Source organism: Myxocyprinus asiaticus, chromosome 47 (genome assembly GCF_019703515.2).
Source record: "Myxocyprinus asiaticus isolate MX2 ecotype Aquarium Trade chromosome 47, UBuf_Myxa_2, whole genome shotgun sequence".
In the NCBI taxonomy this organism is placed as follows: domain Eukaryota; kingdom Metazoa; phylum Chordata; class Actinopteri; order Cypriniformes; family Catostomidae; genus Myxocyprinus; species Myxocyprinus asiaticus.
This window is the reverse complement of record NC_059390.1, coordinates 1,644,366-1,665,000: the sequence shown is the minus strand read 5'-3', so window position 1 is coordinate 1,665,000 and position 20,635 is coordinate 1,644,366. Positions and strand designations below refer to the sequence as shown.

Below are 20,635 nucleotides of genomic sequence, written 5' to 3'. Positions count from 1 at the left end.
CATATTGTTTATGTCTTGTGTCTATACTGTTGAAACAGTGAGTATTTTAATGTTTACAGATTATTGACCCCATTGACTTCCATTGTAAGTGTCTCACTGGAACACACATTAGTGCTTTTTAATGAAAAGAAGGGACGAGTCGAAATTAATTTTTGTGGTACTCAACATTATGACACAAATACTGTCGATTGAGATTAACTTGTATTAAACTCGGAATATTCCTTTAATATTGACAATGCTGTTTGGTGTTACTCTTGGCACTGAAATTTTAACTTTTTGCCTCTTTAAAGCATTTTAATGGATTCTATTACGGCTGCACGATATGGAGGAAAAATGCGATATGCGATGCAATAATTCTATGATGACATCATCGGAGCACGTGGAACACTGGAAAACATTTATTGGGAGATCACAATCATAGTTGTCTTTTGTCCAAATTGCATATAGACTGCGTATAATATACACTGTTTTACCATTAGCTGCATATCCGCAGATGTGACGCTCTCCATCATTTGAGACGGAAGGAGTTTTTGGAGAAACACTATTTTAGTCTCAGCTTCCAATTATGTCAATAAATGTTGTTTTGATGCTCTTTAATGCTGTTTGTGATGTGGTATGTTGTAAGATGCAATACAACTTACTAATATGTGTCAACTCTCATGTAATCGCCCAGTCTGTTAATGTTGAAATGACATGGAGAAAATGAATGGGGAACATCTTGTGCTTTGGATCTGCGCCCATGCACACTGCACGCACACACATTGAGAGACAATCGCACGCTCAGTCTATTCTATTCTCGGCATAAACGTTACTTTTTAAAGTATTATTACAAGGCCTTGCGATATGCATCTCACGATATATAGATTTGCAATATTTCGATGAATACGATATATTGTGCAGCCCTAGATTCTTTATAGTAAACCATTCTTATCTGGGTGTAATTACACTGAAGTGATTGTGAGGTGAAATCTGACCTGCGTCAGGAAGCCGGTCTCCAGCAGCATCAGGTGTGCGGCAAGCATCAGACAGTCTGACGGGTTCTGACAGCTCGCAGAGTTAAGTAGCCGCTCCAGAGCATGAGGAATCAGACCAGCATCGGTCTCGCAGCACAGCAGCGGTGGAGGAGCAAAGACTCCGGCCTCCTCCTCGGCCTCCTCCATCCACTCCTCCATGACAGCGTCTCTCTCACTGCAGCTGGGACCCGCCTGAACAAAAACACACAGAAGATCTCAGACGCACAAACATGCTGACTCACTGTATCTAGTTATTTGTTTCTCTTGAATTTCAAATCAATATTTTTCCATTTTCAGAGAGCGTGTGTGTTCCTCTACATGGACCGGGTCAGAACTCACCTCCTCACTGGATCCGTGCGTGTCGGTCTGGTACTGTCTCTGCTCAGTGGCTCCAGTGCTGTTCGGTGTTTGTGTTGGCTGCAAGCTGCTCTGTGGCAAAATCACACTGATCATGTCGCCAGAAACAACCCCACAGGAGGAGAGAGTCTGTCCGGTGTCCAGCAGTACCTCTTTTCCATTCAGAGAAAGATTAAACTCCACGTCACAGCTGCACAGAGATAATAACACACATGAGAGAACATTAACGGGGCGAAAATTAAAGTGTGGTTTCTCAGAAGCAGTTAGTACGGAGCCCCTTAAAGGACAGTTTTGTGTGTCCTCACAAAAAAGTTTTGAGTTCCCTAACAATAAATATACCATGGTTTTACTACGGTAACCATATTTTAACCATGACATTCGTAGTGAAACCATTATAATAATTCATGAAAGAAACTATGGCAATAAAAATCATAATTTGTGAGGGAACACAAAACTATTCAGAGGGCACAGAAAACTGTTGCAAAGGAATGCAAAACTTACAGTGAAGGAACGCAAACCTTATTGCGAGCAAACGCAAAACTTAGTGCAAGGGACCGCAAAACTTATTGCGGCCAAACGCAAGACTTATTTCAGAGGCATGCAAAACTTATTGCGAGGGAACGCAAACCTTATGGCGAAGGTACGCAAAAATTACTGCGAGGGAATGCAAACCTTATGGTGAGGGAACGCAAAAGTTATGGCAAGCAAACACAAACCTTTTGGCAAGCAAACAAACTTTATGGCAAGCAAACACAAACCTTATGGCGAGCGAATGCAAAACTTATTGTGAAGGTACGCAAAACTTATTGAGAGGTAACGCAAACCTTATAGCGAGGGAACGCAAACCTTATGGTGAGGGAACGCAAAACGTATCGAGAGGGAACGGAAACCTTATGGCGAGCAAACACAAACCTTATGGCGAGCGAATGCAAAACTTATTGTGAAGGTACGCAAAACGTATCGAGAGGGAATGGAAACCTTATGGCGAGCAAACACAAACCTTATGGCGAGGTAACAAAAAACGTATTGAGACGTATTGAGAGGGAACGGAAACCTTATGGCGAGGGAACAAAAAACGTATTGAGAGGGAATGGAAACCTTATGGCGAGAGAACGCAAAACTTATGGCGAGCAAACACAAACCTTATTGCGAGGGAATGCAAAACTTATTGCGAAGGTACGCAAAAATTACTGTGAGGTAATGCAAACATTATTGCGAAGGTACGCAAAACTTATTGAGAGGTAATGCATACCTTATGGCGAGCGAATGCAAAACTTATTGCAGGGGACCGCAAAACTTATTGCGGCCAAACGCAAGACTTATTTCAAAGGCATGCAAAACTTATTGCGAGGGTACGCAAACCTTATGGCGAGGGAACGCAAACCTTATGGAGAGGGAACCTAAGGAACGCAAACCTTATGGCGAAGGTATGAAAAATTACTGCGAGGGAATGCAAACCTTATAGTGAGGGAACGCAAAAGTTATGGCGAGCAAACAAACTTTATGGCAAGCAAACACAAACCTTATGGCGAGTGAATGCAAACCTTATTGCGAAGGTACGCAAAACTTATTGAGAGGGAACGCAAACCTTATGGCGAGGGAACGCAAAACGTATCGAGAGGGAACGGAAACCTTATGGCGAGGTAACGCAAACCTTATGGCGAGGGAACAAAAAACGTATTGAGAGGGAACGGAAACCTTATGGCGGGGGAACAAAAAACGTATTGAGAGGGAACGCAAACCTTATGGTGAGAGAACAAAAAACGTATTGAGAGGGAATGGAAACCTTATGGCGAGGGAACACAAACCTTATGGCGAGGGAATGCAAAACTTATTGCGAAGGCATGCAAAACCTTATGGCGAGGGAACGGAAACCTTATGGCGAGGTAACGCAAACCTTATGGCGAGGGAACAAAAAACGTATTGAGAGGGAACGGAAACCTTATGGCGGGGGAACAAAAAACGTATTGAGAGGGAACGCAAACCTTATGGTGAGAGAACAAAAACGTATTGAGAGGGAATGGAAACCTTATGGCGAGGGAACACAAACCTTATGGCGAGGGAATGCAAAACTTATTGCGAAGGCATGCAAAACCTTATGGCGAGGGAACGCAAACCTTATGGCGAGGGAACGCAAGGAACGCAAACCTTATGGCGAAGGTACGCAAAAATTACTGCGAGGGAACGCAAACCTTATGGCGAGGGAACGCAAAAGTTATTGCAGGGGACCGCAAAACTTACAGTGAGTGAACGCAAACCTTATTTCGAAGGTATGTAAAACTTATTGCGAGGGCATGCAAACCTGGCACGGCACACAAACCTTATGGCCAGGGGAACGCAAAACTTATTGCGAAGGTATGCAAAACTTATTGCCAGGGGAACGCAAAACTATTTCAGAAAAAAATAAATAAATAATAAATCCCGCCCTAAGGGGCTCTGTTAGTCAGAGAGCACTGACAGTGAAATTAACTTTTAAAAGACCACAAATCAACTGAACATCAAACCAAACCTTTTTATAATACCAGATTAAGGTCGTAACTGTGTTTTGGAACTTGGTAGCTGGTTTTTATCTGTTTCAAGCAGGTGAGGACCTAGCTGAGGGTAGCAAACCATCTTGGACCGGCTTTGACAACTTTAAACTGGAGTGAGCAGCTGGTAACTGGTTTCTTGCTGGTCCAAGATGATCTAGCTCAGCCAGGTCCTCACTTTTTATTTGTATAACGCCTTTCACAACACATCATTTCAAGGCAGCTTTACAGAAGATCATACATTAACAGAAAATGAAACTGTAATATCTATAATGTCTTACAGTCATCACGAGTCTAGCTTGACAGCTCTGCTGAATTGGATTCCCATGCTGGTTTAGACTGGTTTTGGTGGTTGTACATATGCAGTACCAACACATAACAATCAAAACCAGAATCATCAGTCTTTCAAACTCACTCAAGTCCACATTCCGGCAGCAGGGTGTCTCTGACCCGGTCGCTGAGCTCGGATAAAGTCGGTTCTGGTCCGTCCAGCTCCAGTTTGCTGGTCTGTTTGTTGATTCTCACCCGGAGCTTCATTCTGCACTGGATGAAACCAGAGATTCGCGTTAAACTGTCACTTTCATTTCGGGGTAAACGCTGATTTTAAATAACACGTGTGTGACGTCACGTGTTTAATACATAAATTCCACAGAACGGCAAACGTCTTTAATAATGTATTTATTCATATATTAATACTATATTTAAGATAAATATTACATTTTTATTTTTGGTATTTTACTTTTAAAGTCTGCAAAGAACAGTCCATCCTCTAGAGCAATATTTCAGCGTAATCGAAGTAAATCCACTGCAAATAAAATAAGAAATCCGATTTCGATTTATGATTAAATGAAGAAAAACAGAAACGTAAACATCTCTCACCTGCAGATGCAACAAACAGCTGAGCAAGACTTTCAAAATAAAAGTCCTGAACGTAACGTTTAATTAATTTTTAATACTATTCCCCAAAAGTGTGTGTATATATATATATATATATATATATATATATATATATATATATATATATATATATATATATATATATAAAGGAAAATAAATAAGAAATTTACAAATCTTTCAAACGACAAATAAAAGTAGAGCATATTTATGTTTCCTAAATTATTATTGGGCACAATGCTGCCATCTGGTGGCAATAGTAGCGCATTTACACTGCAATTCTATAATTGACCACAAGTGGGCGCATGTCAGTGGAATTTACGCTTCATTATTAAATAAGTACTTTATTGTTTGGACATAAATTGTCTATTAATGTGTCCATTTACTAATATGTAATATATTTGAACGAACTACTACAGGCGCTATAAGCAAAATAAATATGAGAAATCTGCTGATCAACGATTTAAAAAACATATAGCCATTTTTAACTTTTATACATGTTAATATAAACCTTCATACAATATATTTCCATTTTGCACTAGTCACTGTCAACTGTATGAACATTAGAAATGAGAAACAGTAAGACAAATGATAAATATAAAGGTGCAGTTTGCATGGAACACATTTATACGTGTCTTTTTGTGTACTTCTGTAAATTTTTCCTCTATTTAATTTATCTAACTTTAAACACAAAGACCCCGCAGAGAACAAAATTGATCAAAACAAACAAAAATTTGACATTATTATTAGTTACAAAACAGCCACCTGCAGCTCACGGCAGCGAATTTACATTGTAATTCTATAGTTGACCACAAGAGGGCGCAGATTCTTTCAGATCGCCGAAATAATCCCGTGGAATGAGGGATGATGCATTTTTTAAACCGTAGTTGATAGTTTTAAATGAATTGGAGAAAATGGAACGCTCAACCAAGGAGCTTTGAGCTCCCAACGGTCAACGGATGTAGAAAGAAAGTCCCGCCTTACAGGTAAAAGAGCCAATCACCTTCTAGATACAGACATCACCTGTCAATCAACTGTCGAACGCGCATGCGTATTAGCTATACAAACTGGGAAAATTGTGTGTTTTAGCGTAATATGAGATAAAGAATCACAATGTATAATTCCAATATTATCAAATTTAATAGCTGATTTGAAATATGTTCTTTGATCGTAATCTTGACCAACCGTTTTTGAGATGTCGGTCTTTCTCCATTCAAGTAGATAGGAGCTGCACTGTCATGACTGAAAATAGTCTCCCGAGAGCGTTCCAAAGATGGCCGCTGGTAGGCGGCGCACCGTGGCAAAAAAAAAAAAAAAAAAAAAAAAAGGAATCTCCCCGTAGAATACTTTTCAAATATTACGATGGGTTTAGATTCTTAGATGCTTTACACTCTGATAAAAGTATTAATTAACCCTTGTGCGACCTTCGGGAAATTTTTGTCTTTTTTTATTTTTGTTTTTACGATCATTTTGGCTGTGTTAATACCAATGGCATAAATGTTGCCAAAGGTGTGTATTTTGATATTTCAACCTCAGTTCCTATTATACATCTATAATACACTGTGTACACAAAATAGTTACACTCAGGACCTTCAGGACAAAAATGTCCCCATTGAAACCCATTAAAACTGCAACATTTGAGCCCAGTGCCATTAAAGCATAAAATCATGAATTCTATGATATTATGCTTTCATTCTGAAGCCCTGGCTTCAAAATTTAAACGTTTAATATTTTCCACCAGATGGCACCATTTTTGTCATGTTTTGCCTATGGAGTAAATACAAGCTTTTCCTCTATTCTCTGTTTGCTGTATTATAGAGCACTGCAGGCCAACTGAATAAATGATGCAGCTAAAATTGTGTGTGTGTGTTGGTATGGATGTCAGAGTGTGTTTTGTATGTGTGTATTGAGAAATGTGTTTGTGTCTGTGTGTAAAAATAACAGTGGCATTTAAAGGGTTAAAATCCTGCATATGAATGAATGAATATTTGGTAGTTATGGTCAGTGAACGTGGAAAATAATATTAATATTTAATAATTTTTGGCAGTTTTTTGACGCTGTCATTTTTGTCCTCTAAGGTCCTGATTGTGGTTTTTTTTGTTTTTGTTTTTTTTTTTAAATCTGACACTGCACAAAAAATATCAATGTTGTTGCTAATCATTGACACATCTCAGAATGTTATAATAATAATAATAAAAAAGTTTCCCCTTAGCATTTAGTAAATGAAAAATAATATTTGTTTGTGTTTTAGTGGCATTATATAAACAAGCTGGCATTTAAAGGGTTAAAATCCTGAAAATTAATGAATATTTGGTAGTTATGATCAGGACTGATGTTGGTTAAAAAATATAAATCTAAATAACCTCTGAGTAACCTTTATAAATTGACGCACAAGGGTTAAAATATATAAGTAGCAATGATTTTCACAAAGAATATGACAAAACAGAAATAACACCTAATCGTTTTTTTCAACATTGCCCGTCTGTGACCAGCAGGCGGCGCTAAAGACACTCAATAAAACCCCGACAGTTCACGAAGCTGCTAGAAGAAGAAGAGGAACGTGAATGAACCTCACTGTCCGAAAAAGTGCGTTAAATCTTAAAACCTCAAAATGAGTCGCTCTTATAACGATGAGCTGCAGTATCTGGATAAAATTGGAAAGAATTGCTGGCGGATAAAGAAAGGTTTCGTGCCGAATATGCAGGTAAATCGGTCACAAATGCGAACGTGTGATTCAGTGGCGTGAATATAGCATTTCATTAATAACGTTTTATAGCAACATTAACTCGTATAATTTTATATTGTAGTACCATATGCTAGTACCATGTAAATTCTGTGTTATTTGAATACGGTAATCATTCAGTCCCATGCAGTTTTTTTGTGTTGTTTTGCAGTGAAAACTCACAAATCATCATTATATACCTCTGTAATTGTGTTAATTACATTGCAAATGTAATTACATGTAAATATTTTAGTGCACAATAACTTCCTATGCAGATAGCAAAAAAAAACAAAAAAAACAACATATAAAAATACCAAACATTTAGGTGAAACCTGTGGGTATTGGAAGACCCTTTTATTATTTTTGTATTAACATTTTCTGCAAGAAAACTTCTTTAAGTTGAAAATAGACGTGCAATAAATGTGTAAGCTAAAAACACAAATGAAAATTCAATAATTATACCCGTTGCAATTATTACATTGTCTAATATAGAAATCTGATATAATGCCATATAAGAACAAATGCAATTAGAGTTTGTATATTTGAGCATTTATGTACAACTTTAAATTCCACAAATGTTTCGGAAAAAAGAAAATTATGAAAATGGCAATTTTTGTAATATTTCGAAATATATGTTGCATATACACTGGTGGTTAAAAGTTTGGAATGATGTACAGATTTTGCTCTTATGGAAAGAAATTGGTACTTTTATTCACCAAAGTGGCATTCAACTGTTTACAATATATAGTCAGGACATTAATAACGTGAAAAATTACTATTACAATTTGAAAAGAACTACTTCAAAGAGTTCTCATCAAAAAATCCTCCATGTGCAGCAATGACAGCTTTGCAGATCCTTGTTATTCTAGCTGTCAGTTTGACCAGATACTCAGATGACATTTCACCCCACACTTCCTGTAGCTCTTGCCATAGATGTGTCTGTCTTGTCGGGCACTTCTCACGCACCTTACAGTCTAACTGATCCCACAAAAGCTCAATGGGGTTAAGATCCATAACACTCTTTTCCAATTATCTGTTGTCCAATGTCTGTGTTTCTTTGACCACTCGAACCTTTTCTTTTTGTTTTTCTGTTTCAAAAGTGGCTTTTTCTTTGCAATTCTTCCCATAAGGCCTGCACCCCTGAGTCTTCTCTTTACTGTTGTACATGAAACTGGTGTTGAGCGGGTAGAATTCAATGAAGCTGTCAGCTGAGGACATGTGAGGCGTCTACTTCTCAAACAGCTGTGCATTTAGATATGTTGCAATTGCGTCAAGCTATTCAAACATGTATTTTGCCACTGTCAAACATGAAATTAAGCGATGGGATTCCCTCAAATCTACGCCCTTAGTCCCATGGTAAAAAGTAGAATGATTTTACTGTACTATGGTACTACAATACTGTTTTCTAAGAGAATCTGGACTGATGTTTGGCTTGAGTTAGTTAATCAAAATCTAAACTCTTTATTCAGTGTTTCATTGTGATTATATGATGATGACGTGATTTTAATGTAATAGTTTTATAATTATACATGATTGAATGGTTTGATGTTCAGGTGGAGGGAGTCTTCTATGTGAATGATCCACTGGAGAAACTGATGTTTGAAGAGCTGAGGAACGCGTGTCGCGGAGGAGGTGACGTCATATCTCTGACGCGCACACACACTTATCATTACATACACTATTATGAGTCATACAACACCTTAGGTACACACAGCAGGTTCAAAGTTTTCTTTATTGTCATTCAGCACTTAAACACACGTGTACTCGAGAAAAATATACTGTTTCACCAAAAGATAAGATGAGCAACACAAAGGAGAAATGGGCAGCCGTTAATAAAAAATAAGTTAAAAGAAGAAAAGGGTATATTACTAGAGATTGACTGATAGAGGATTATGCTGATACCGATAACTAAAGTGGTGGAAAAGGCCGATAACCGATTAATCGGCCGATAGTTTAAAAATGCTCTTCCTGGGTAGCTCAGCAAGTAAAGATGCTGACTGCCACACCTGGAGTCGTGAGTTTGAATCTAGGGCGTGCTGAGTGACTCCAGCCAGGTTTCCTAAGCAACCAAATTGGCCCGGTTGCTAGGGAGGGTAGAGTGACATGGGGTAACCTCCTCGTGGTCATTATGTGGTTTGTTCTCGGTGGGGCGTCGTGGTGAGTTGTGCGTGGATGCCGCGGAGAATAGCGTGAAGCCTCCACACGCGCTACGTCTCCGCGGTAACACACTCAACAAGCCACGTGATAAGATGAGCGGATTGACGGTCTCAGACGTGGAGGCAACTGAGATTCGTCCTCCGCCACATGGATTGAGAGAAGTCACTACGCCACCACGAGGACTTAGAGCGCATTGGGAATTGGGCATTCCAAAAAGGGGAGAAAATCATGTACCCTAATGTGACGGGTACAGACATTGAGGCTACAAGAGTCCGAAATAAATAAAATCCCAGATGCAGTTTATTAGTCAACCAAAATTCAAATAATAATCAGTAAATAAAAATATGAAGATGTGGTGCACAACACTGGACATTTTCACTATAAACAAGCCCAAAACACACCTGGGACTCAGAAACTGAAGTAACAGTGGAAGTAACGGAAACTTGGCTCTGTTGCAGTGTTTTATATATAAGTATTTACTAAATTAAGCCGTTTATAGATTATATTTTCGTCAGATGAGGATTGAGGAATTAGGTTGATAAGCACGATGTATGTACTGACGATGCACGTTTCTAGACACCGATCAGCCACAACATTAAAACCACTTGTGTAGGTCCCCCTCGTACCGCCAAAACAGCATCAACCACATCTCAGAATAGCAATAACCCAAACCCATTACAATTGTGCAGAGCGGTTATCTGAGTTACCGTAGACTTTGTCAGTTCGAACCAGTCTGGCTGTTCTCTGCTGACCTCTCTCATCAACAAGGCATTTCTGTCCACAGAACTGAAGCTCCTGACCCGTATCTGCATGATTTTATGCACTGCAGCCACACAATTGGCTGATTAGATAATCGCATGGATGACTGTTGGTGCCAGATGGGCTGGTTTGAGTATTTCTGTAATTGCTGATGATCTGGATATTCTGAGATGTGGGTTAGTGCTGTTTTGGCGGCACGAGGGGGACCTACACAATATTAGGCATACAATATTGTGGCAGATCACATTTTTCTTTGCTTCCATTTAGAACACTTATCTAATCAAAACAACAAAATATGCATTGAATTGAGGATAAAAATAGGTTTGAATATTGTCAATATCAAATGGCTGTCATTCACCAAGTTCTACAGATTTCTCGCCCCTTGCATAATCGTCATAATGGCCAATTTGATGGTTCTTTTAGTAGAGGTAGACCGATATATCAGTTTTACTGTTAAATCAGTGCTGAATCAGTACGGTTGCTCTTTGGGACTATCGGTTATCGGCTGATAGGTTTTTATTTATTATTTTTCCATGTTCCTTTGTGGCCGGCGTTTTTTAGTAGCCAAGACTTTAAGGTTTGTGTCTATTAGAGGTAAACCGATATATATCGGTTTTACAGATTAAACCATGCCAATAGTTACATGTGATTTTTCCTCCGGAGACAGCCACAGTGTAATAGAATAATAATAATAATAATAATAAATATAGCTGCAAGCAGCAATTGTCGGGGCTCAAGCCTTTTAAAAACTTTCAAAGTATGCAAAAAAGGTATGTATTTGTATATGTACTTTAAGTTGCTGAATTTGCAAACTGGTGTTAAATATGACTCTGATGTCTTGTGTTCAACGATCCTGAAACAGGATAAAGTCAGACTTAAAATGTGCGGACAAGTTATTGTTAATGCAGAGTTTGTGAGCAATGTAAAACTTTTGTATATGTGTATCAAGTTTTGTAACATGTCCTTTTTGTTTGGTAGATTATTGGTCAATACGTACAAAATGGATGACGCCTGACCAATTCATTGGCTTATATCTTCGCAATGCTTCGACAAATCAAGATGCCTTTGATACATTTTTGTCTGGAGGGTTCATAGTAGACACACCAATTTTTGTGAGAATCGGGTATACGGCCTAGGAGGAGTTTGAAAAAGTAGCTTTTTTGGAAAATTAGAGTAGCAGAAACATTATATAAAATGCAATAAAACACAAATACATTTTGTAGGTCTTGGTGCAAGAAATTGGAGGAAAAAATAATTTTGAGATTATTCAGCTCGGTTGCGGAGTTATTGGCGAAAACGTAAATGTCTTTGTTATAGTGCCACCTTGTGGCAGATTTTCATAAAACTTGGTACACAGCCTCATAATGTAACGGTCGGCCATTCAGATTTAATATTAGCTGCTGAAATTTGATTGGCTGCTGGCGGCCATGTTTTTTTATTTGTCCAACTGATATTGTAGAATATGTTAGCCTTTGGCCCCTACAAGATGCATACCAATTTTCAACTTCATTGATCATACGGTTGCAGAGTTATGAGCGTTTTTTGTTGTTGTAGCGCCCCCATAGGCGAAATTTTTCGGGACTTTCCTCAGAATGTCCTGTTGTCTATGTGTATCAAGTTTTGTAACATTTGGCCTTTTCATTTGGTAGATATTGGTCAATACGTACAAAATGGATGACGCCTGACCAATTTGTTGGCTAATATCTTCGCAACGCTTCGAATCAAAATTCCTTTAACTTTTTGACAGGAAAGTTCATAGTAGACACACCCCAATTTTCATGCGAATCGGACATACGGCCTAGGAGGAGTTCGAAAAAGTAGTTTTTTTGAATTATGCAAATTAGCGCAAACATTTTCATGACAGAGATATACGTCTTTTTTTCGTCATGAGCCAAGGAACCCAATGAATTAAGACACGAGTGTGTGACAAACGGTTTAGGAGTTATGGGCCAAAACGTAAACATGATCACTACAGCGCCACCTTGAGGCCAATCGGGCCGAAACTTTGCTACACTGTAGTAATATGGGGGACTACCTTCCCTCAAAGTTTCAGGTCTCTAACGACTTACGGTTTGGTCTGCATGATCAGTTTTATGGCAGAATAATAATAAAAATAAAAAAATCCTTACAATTACAATAGGTTTCAGCCCTTCGGGTTTGAACCCCTAAAAAGCTATCGGCATAGATTTTTGCAAAATGCAACTATTGGCACTAATTAATTGTAAAACCAATATATCGGTCTACTGCTAATAGACACCAGCCTTAAAGTTTTGGCTACAACAAAGGTATCAAATATTTCCACTATATAATAAGTTGTCACAATGGAAACCTGCCAAAAATAGCAGCATATTATTTTCTATTTAGTGGCTTTTCAGCTAGATTTAAACCAAATAACAATTATGTAAAAGGTAGCAAATCAAAATCAAACCATTGTTTTACAATACAGAAATATGAAGTGTATAAAATTAAGCGAACATTCAAAACATGCTGACTGTTTGGAGGAAAGAATTCACAAAAATGATCCTAATTTTAGACAGCTTTGAATCCGATGTTTGAAACCAGCATACAAAATGAACGCAAGAGAAAACAAACCTTTGTGTAATTGGACTTTTGACTCCAAAATCAAATAGTTTACATGTATGAAAATAAAGATGTGTAAATGAACACGTCAGATTACGTCTGTAAATTTGTGTTCACAGGATTTGGCGGCTTCCTACCAGCTATGAAGCAAATCGGAAATGTCGCCGCCCTGCCGGGAATTGTACATGTGAGTTAATGTGCCAGTATTTTCCCTCAAACGCTTCAGTATTTTATCATCAATGAAAATGCATTATGGGATCACGACTAAACGTGTTCCACAGAGGTCTATCGGCTTACCGGACGTTCACTCTGGATACGGTTTCGCCATTGGAAACATGGCTGCGTTTGACATGGACGACCCTGAGGCTGTCGTCTCTCCCGGTACGTGAGTGAGCCATGTTCAGATTCACATGTGCACACTGTAAGCATGACACCTTATGATACATGTCATCTATGCAGGTGGAGTCGGGTTTGATATTAACTGTGGCGTGCGTCTGCTGCGGACAAACCTGGACGAGGGCGACGTGCAGCCGGTGAAGGAGCAGCTGGCGCAGTCCATGTTTGACCACATTCCTGTTGGAGTCGGATCGAAGGGCGTCATTCCCATGGGTGCAAAGTAAACATGAGACAGACACAACTCACAAATATTAAAATTGATGTACATTCTCAGTAAAAATGAGTTTAAACACAAGTTTGTTGTGTATGCAGAGATCTGGAGGAAGCTCTAGAGATGGGTGTTGATTGGTCGCTCAGGGAAGGTTACGCCTGGGCTGAAGATAAAGAACATTGTGAGGAATATGGCAGAATGCTCCAGGCCGACCCAAACAAAGTCTCGTCCAAAGCCAAGAAGAGAGGCTTGCCACAGGTACCTGTCGATACCAATGTTTTGCCACTTACCTTATTTTGCCATCAGGTCACTGATGTTTTGCTCAGGAATTATGCTTTAAAAATTGAGGTACAAAAGCTGTTTTAACATTTCTGTTGAATATTAGGACTGGGCGATATGCAAGCAATAACTTCATGAAAAAAGAGAAAGAAATTGCAACATACGATTACACTGTCAACCCCTCAGCTGAGGGATCAGTGAATATTCTTCCTTCATTGGATTAAATTCATTTATTGTAACACAAAAACTTAAATCAAAAGACATTTCTAAATTCAAGTTGCGCTTCAAATGAAACTATTAAGCAGTTAAAAAAACGAAGTATGTAAATAACCAAGCTTCCATTTGCCATCACGCAATCGTCTGCAAAAGGTGGAACACTACTAATACAAAATATAGCTGCAAGCAGCGATACCGGGGTCAAGTCAATTATCGGCACCATTAGCAGCAAAAGAAGCATTGTGACATGTTTTTGGTTGGAGTCCGATGAACAGTGTGTGAGGAGTTCGAAAATGTATACTTTCAATAATAAACAAAAACAGATTTATTTTAAAATGAACAAAAAATAGCTAGTTCTTAGAATTTTTGTCCTGCGCTGTTCTGAAACTGCTCAGGTAGTATCTGGGCATGATGGTTATCATGCAGGAAAGCGTTCAAAAGTTATAAGCTAAAATAGCCATTTTTCTATCTCCTGACCAGTAGGGGGCAGTGCGCCAAAACGTTAACCTTAGAGCTTAATGGTGATGACATGTACCAAGTTTCGTCCCAATCCCTCAAAGCGTTGCGGAGATACAGCCTCAAGTTCAATTTTGCGCGTTCTTCGTCGAATTCGTTGAAGCGCCATTTGAAAACGGTATGGTTTATCAAAATTCTATGAATAACTTTTCGTCGTGAGTGCTTCCAGATGATGCAGGCCAATTTTCATGCAAATGGGCCAAACAGTCTAGGAGTTTAAAAAAGTAGGTTTTCAAAACATTTAAAAACGGCGGACAGTGCGTTTGCTCGATCATGACATAATTGGTATCATTGTTCTCTGCATGAACCACGGAATCTATCAAGACCAGTCTCATGACAGTAGGCAGAAGGAGTCAATAGCTATTAGGATTTTTAGAAATAGCATTATAATTTTTGACCACAAGGTGGCGCTGTCCCGAAACTTGAGTCTCTTCAGAGCATGGTGCCAAAGACACATACCGAGTTTCGTAACGATACGCCAAGTCGTTCGTAAAATACAGCATTTGACTAAATTAAAAATGGCCGACGTCCAAAATGGCTGACATAGAAATGTTTCATATCGTTGGACTCGCTATACCCCACTGAATCTAATGATTTTATGACAAACTGTTCAGAAGTTATAAGCAAAAATGTGCTTTTTTTCATATCTCGTGACCACTAGGTGGCACTGTTCCGAAACTGAGCAGGCACCCTCGAGTCATAGTGCCTATGACAAATAATAAGTTTGGTATGAATACGCTAAAGCGTTACAGGGAGATACCCTCACGTCCATTTTGGCGTGCTTGTCGAATTCGTTGAAGCGCCATTCGAAAACGGTATGGTTTATCAAAATTCTGTGAATAACTTTTTGTCGTGAGTGCCTCTAGATGATACAGGCCAATTTTCGTGCAAATCAGACAAACGGCCTTGGACGAGTTCGAAAAAGCAGGTTTTTCAGAAAATTCAAAATGGCGGAAAAATTTTCATGATGGAAAATTACGTCAGGGTGCATTCGAATCGTCTTGAGGCAAGGAAGAGGAAAATGTAGTTTCTAGGACTCACGGTTCAAAAGTTATTAACAAACGTGAGTGCAAATTTGGGCAGTTGGTGGCGCTAGAGAGTTTGAGGTAGAGATGCCAAATTTGCTGTGGTAACAGATCACAATGTCCTCTGTGTTTGCCAAATTTCATAACTTTCCCGCAAGCGTTTCTATGGGCTGCCATAGACTCGAGAGCGGAAGAAGAAAACTAACGAAAACAAGAGGGGTCTTTCGCCCCTTCGAGGCTTGACCCCTAATTAAGAAATAAATACAATAATAATAATAATAATAGTGGCTGAAATATAAATCAGTTTTAGATTCAAGGTGAACATGTTTTTCTATTATTTTATGATGTAATCACACATGTGACGGCCACATAAAGTGAACCTGCAGAGTTGCGTTCACAATGCAAGTGCGAACCGCTCCGTGGAAATTAAACTCAATTTCGAGCATCAACTGAGATGGTCTGAAGTCATTTGCAGCAGACGACTGAAACAGAACTCTTTACATGTGCGTGTTCCATGAGACATGCTCGCACTGCACACCTCTGAACAAACAACGAATCGGAGACGCGCATCGACTGCTTTGGTTTCGTCTGTTCTTCAAAATGTAATAAAGTGTGTTTCTTCAAGCACAGGACTTTGTGTCTAACAGCATTTCTTGTCATGTGTCATGAGACGTTTTACAGTTAGCCTGCCACAGTGGTGGGTAGATGAGCAAAATTACACACCTGGTGCATGGCGCATGATTTAAGCTACCCACATCTGGCGGGTGCTAATTTCAAACCCTCAGATACTTCGTAATATATTCTGTTACTTCCCATCTCCATGGTTTCGTAATTTCCCGATTAGTGCCGATCATCGTTTGTCAAAATCGCGATATTTGTCAGGTATCGTCGATATCTGATTACATCGCACTATCGCCCACCCCTATTGAACACAACAGGCCAAATTTGAAAGAGAGCATCAATGAAAGTGAAATACAAGATATCTATTTATGTGGAAAAAAAGGTTATTCTGCACTTCAGTTCTGAACAATAAAACTCACATTTTGCTTATTATAATAGAACATTACAAATTATTATAGTTGACATGATGTACTACTTCGGATTTCATTTATTTGGGTAGGTTTTTGTCTAAATTGCACAGAAAAATGATTTGTTTATAAACTTAACAGTGCAATACATTTACATAATTAAAGCATGTATTATAAGCATGAAAATGCCACTATGAAAAATTAATTGGCGAAAATATCGACTTTCTCGTGTATGGTTGGACTATTTGCCACAAATAATAAGAGAAAATCTTTGTTTTTATGCTTATATAAAGTGGTAAAAAATATCTCATTATTATTATTATTATATAGTTGGGTACGCTGGGTGCAGGAAACCACTATGCCGAGATTCAGGTTGTGGATGAGATTTATAACGACTATGCGGCGAAGAAGATGGGCATCGATCACAAGGGTCAGATCTGTGTCATGATCCACAGCGGCAGTCGAGGCCTCGGCCACCAGGTGGCGACAGGTGGGTGAAAACTGACCTGAATCTGTCCGCTTTATCAGGTGTTAGAGTCGAACTCAAGTGCTCAGCATTCTCTGTGTTTAGATGCGTTGGTTGCCATGGAGAAGGCGATGAAGCGAGACAAGATCACGGTAAACGACCGTCAGTTGGCTTGTGCACGCATCATGTCTCCTGAGGGTCAGGACTATCTGAAGGGAATGGCCGCCGCTGGTAACTACGCCTGGGTCAACCGATCATCCATGACCTTTCTCACTCGACAGGTGAGCTGAAAAACACTCGTAGGCTGTTTAAAACAGCATATTAACAAGTAAATATAGAGGTACAATAAGGTTCCATTCGTTAATATTAGTAAATGCATTTGGTATCAAGAACTAACAATTTTGTTCTCCCAATTTGGAATGCCCAATTCCCACTACTTAGTAGGTCCTCGTGGTGGCGCGGTTACTCACCTCAATTCGGGTGGCGGAGAACAAGTCTCAGTTGCCTCTGCTTCTGAGACTGTCAATCCGCGCATCTTATCACGTGACTCGTTGTGCATGACACCGCGGAGACTCGCTGCATGTGGAGGCTCATGCTACTCTCCACAATCTACACACAACTTACCACACACCCCATTGAGAGCGAGAACCACTAATCACGACCACGAGGAGGTTACCCCATGTGACTCTACCCTCCCTAGCAACCGGGCCAATTTGGTTGCTTAGGAGACCTGGCTTGAGTCACTCAGCACGCCCTGGATTCGAACTCGCGACTCCAGGGGTGATAGTCAGCGTCAATACTCGCTGAGCCCCCAAGCCTTTCTTCATTGTTAGTTCATAGTGCATTAACTAATGCTAACAAATCTGACTTTTAATTTTGAAAATGGATAAGTTAAAATGAATTAACATTAACCAAGATTAATGCTGTACAAGTGTTGTTCATTGTTAGTTAACAAATGGAAACTTACTATAAAGTTTTACCAGTATAGCAGATAAGATTAAGTACTTTCAACATTTAAGTTAAAGTGTGATCTTTCACTTTTCACCGCAGGCGTTCTCTAAAGTGTTCAACACGACACCTGATGATCTGGACATGCACGTCATCTACGACGTCTCTCACAACATCGCCAAAGTGGAGGAGCACATGGTGGACGGCAAACAGAGAACTCTACTGGTGCACAGGAAGGGCTCGACGCGAGCGTTCCCCCCTCACCATCCGCTGATCGCTGTAGATTATCAGGTAACACACACGCTTGTGTTTAAGGAGGGGAGCTGACCTCCATCCCCCCACATTCAATCAACTCACCATGAGTTACTCAGACATCAGAGACAAATGCGGTTTCATGTTGACTTTAATAATGTTAGTATTATTCTTTGCACTCGTCAGCTCTCTTACACTGAAATGCTGCACTTCAAGTAGTTTTTGTGTCCGATTTCTCACTGTAGCTGACCGGCCAACCAGTGCTGATCGGAGGCACCATGGGCACCTGCAGTTACGTGCTGACGGGCACAGAGCAGGGCATGACCGAGACGTTCGGCACCACGTGTCATGGAGCGGTGAGTGATGTCACTAATTCTGCCTCAATGGTTTAATATCGCAGTTTGTGCTCACCTGTGTTTGTGAACACTGCAGGGTCGCGCACTGTCCAGAGCCAAATCCAGACGTAACCTGGACTTCCAGGACGTTCTAGATAAACTGGCAGACATGGGCATTGCCATCAGAGTGGCATCACCAAAGCTGGTAATGGAGGAGGTGAGACTGGTTCATTCTGTCCCAAACCAGTAGCTACAACAGTTTGTCAAAACTAGAGATCAACCAATATTATTTTATTATTATTTATCATTATTATTAAGTGTCCAGTAACCAGTATGTAAAAGTTGGCAAAAGTTGTCCTGCTATCCTAATGGTTGTTAAAGGGACAGTTCACCCAAAAATGAAAATTCTCTCATCATTTACTCACCCTCATGACATCCCAGATATGTATGCTTTTCTTTCTTTTGCAGAACACAAATTAAGATTTTTAAAGAATATTTCATCTCTGTAGGTCCATACAATGCAAGTGAATAGGTGCCAAATGTTTGAAGCTCCAAAAAGCACATACATGCAGCACAGAAGTAATCCATATGACTCCAGTGGTTTAATCCATGTCTTCAGAAGTGATACGATAGGTGTGGGCGAGAAACAGAGCAATATTTAAGTACTTTTTTTTTTTTTAAACTATAAATCTCCACTTTCACTTTCTTATTGTTTTGGTGATTTGCATTCTTCGTGCATATCGTCACCTGGACAGGGAGGAGAATTTCTAGGAAACAGGGCTTAAATATTGATCTGTTTTTCATCCAAACCTATCATATCACTTCTGAAGACATGGATTTAACTACTGGAGTTGTATGGATTACTTTCATGCTGCCTTTATGTGCTTTTTGGAGCTTCAAAGTTCTGGTTACCATTCTCTTGCATTGTATGGACCTACAGAACTGAAATATTCTTCTAAAAATCTTAATTTGTCTGGGATTATAATTATCTTATTAAATCTGGCGTGCATGATACAGGCGAACCGAACTATTGAGCGTCTACATCTGAGATGTAGTTTGTGTGGAGCGCTCGCATATTGCGTGCCACTCTGAGAGCTTGAGCGAATCACCAGCCTGCATGTGCTAACAGAGCAGCGCCATTCACTTAATGCAGTGTGCATGCATACTATAGATTTACTTATTAAACAACCTTTTACGATTCACAAATCTATTGCATGTTTTCGAGTGGCTTTGAATAAAATGCACAAGTAATATGGATTACTTAAATGGTTCTTTTGGAGCTTGACAGTAATGAACATGACTAACACACAGTATCGGATTTGAATCAGCCTAAAAATGTCAATATTGGAGTGGTGCATGCCTAACCAAAACAGCTTAAATCTGATTTTTAAGAAGGAATAACGGCTTAAAAAAAAGTTTGAATATCTGTAAAAATATCACACCAAAATGATGTACATCTCTAGTTGAAATGCTTTCTTAGCACATTATTTTCATGTTCAATAGGCACCTGAATCTTACAAGAACGTCACAGATGTGGTGAACACGTGCCATGATGCTGGCATCAGCAAAAAGGCCATCAAGCTCCGACCCATCGCTGTCATTAAAGGTTAAACTCCATCAGAACTGCACGCAAGGCTCCAGATACTTCAGACGGCACAGATGAGTCCTTACCATGAACTTCCTGTCGCAGTCTTCAATAATAGTACTGAAGATTCAATGCTTGAGCATTGCACCAAATCATAAAACAAAGTGGGATTTAGTTAAAAGTTCTCAAACTTTCTGCACTTCTGAAGGTGGAGTGACTGAAGATTATGTTTTCAATTGACAAAACAAGAGTTTACGCACTAAGTTATGTCTAATAAAATTAAGTTGCATCAGTTTCGCTTGTTGTTCTCTGTGTTGTCCTGAATAAATGCAGCCGCGTTTCCAACAAACTTTCATCTGGAAATTAAA

The 20,635-nt window shown here is 39.4% G+C and overlaps 2 protein-coding genes across 6 annotated transcripts in view; one reads left to right on the top strand and one right to left on the bottom strand.

Annotated features, from left to right (window-relative positions):
• The window catches only part of fbxo7 (F-box protein 7), an 11,793-nt gene extending 5,739 nt beyond the window's left edge, over positions 1-6,054 (bottom strand). The window contains exons 1-4 of one of the 5 annotated variants that reach the window (XM_051690590.1): positions 5,978-6,054; positions 4,314-4,441; positions 1,353-1,560; positions 975-1,205 (exon numbers count right to left, since the gene is read on the bottom strand). In XM_051690590.1, coding sequence (XP_051546550.1) covers positions 975-1,205; positions 1,353-1,560; positions 4,314-4,435 — 561 coding nt within the window. In that variant the 5' untranslated portion in view covers positions 4,436-4,441; positions 5,978-6,054. Of the gene's footprint in view, positions 1-974; positions 1,206-1,352; positions 1,561-4,179; positions 4,442-4,637; positions 4,796-5,977 lie in introns of those variants that run through there. The other 4 variants (XM_051690592.1, XM_051690591.1, XM_051690589.1 and 1 more) reach the window with 4 other exon arrangements.
• A 1,267-nt stretch (positions 6,055-7,321) lies between these two features.
• On the top strand, positions 7,322-20,560 carry rtcb (RNA 2',3'-cyclic phosphate and 5'-OH ligase). Its single transcript, XM_051690588.1, has 12 exons — positions 7,322-7,496; positions 9,068-9,146; positions 13,130-13,197; positions 13,292-13,391; positions 13,470-13,626; positions 13,719-13,875; positions 17,012-17,171; positions 17,253-17,428; positions 18,198-18,386; positions 18,593-18,703; positions 18,780-18,899; positions 20,186-20,560. Exons 1-12 carry the CDS (start codon positions 7,404-7,406, stop codon positions 20,291-20,293), a joined length of 1,518 nt encoding a protein of 505 aa, XP_051546548.1. The 5' UTR covers positions 7,322-7,403; the 3' UTR covers positions 20,294-20,560.
• The last annotated feature ends 75 nt before the right edge of the window (positions 20,561-20,635 follow it).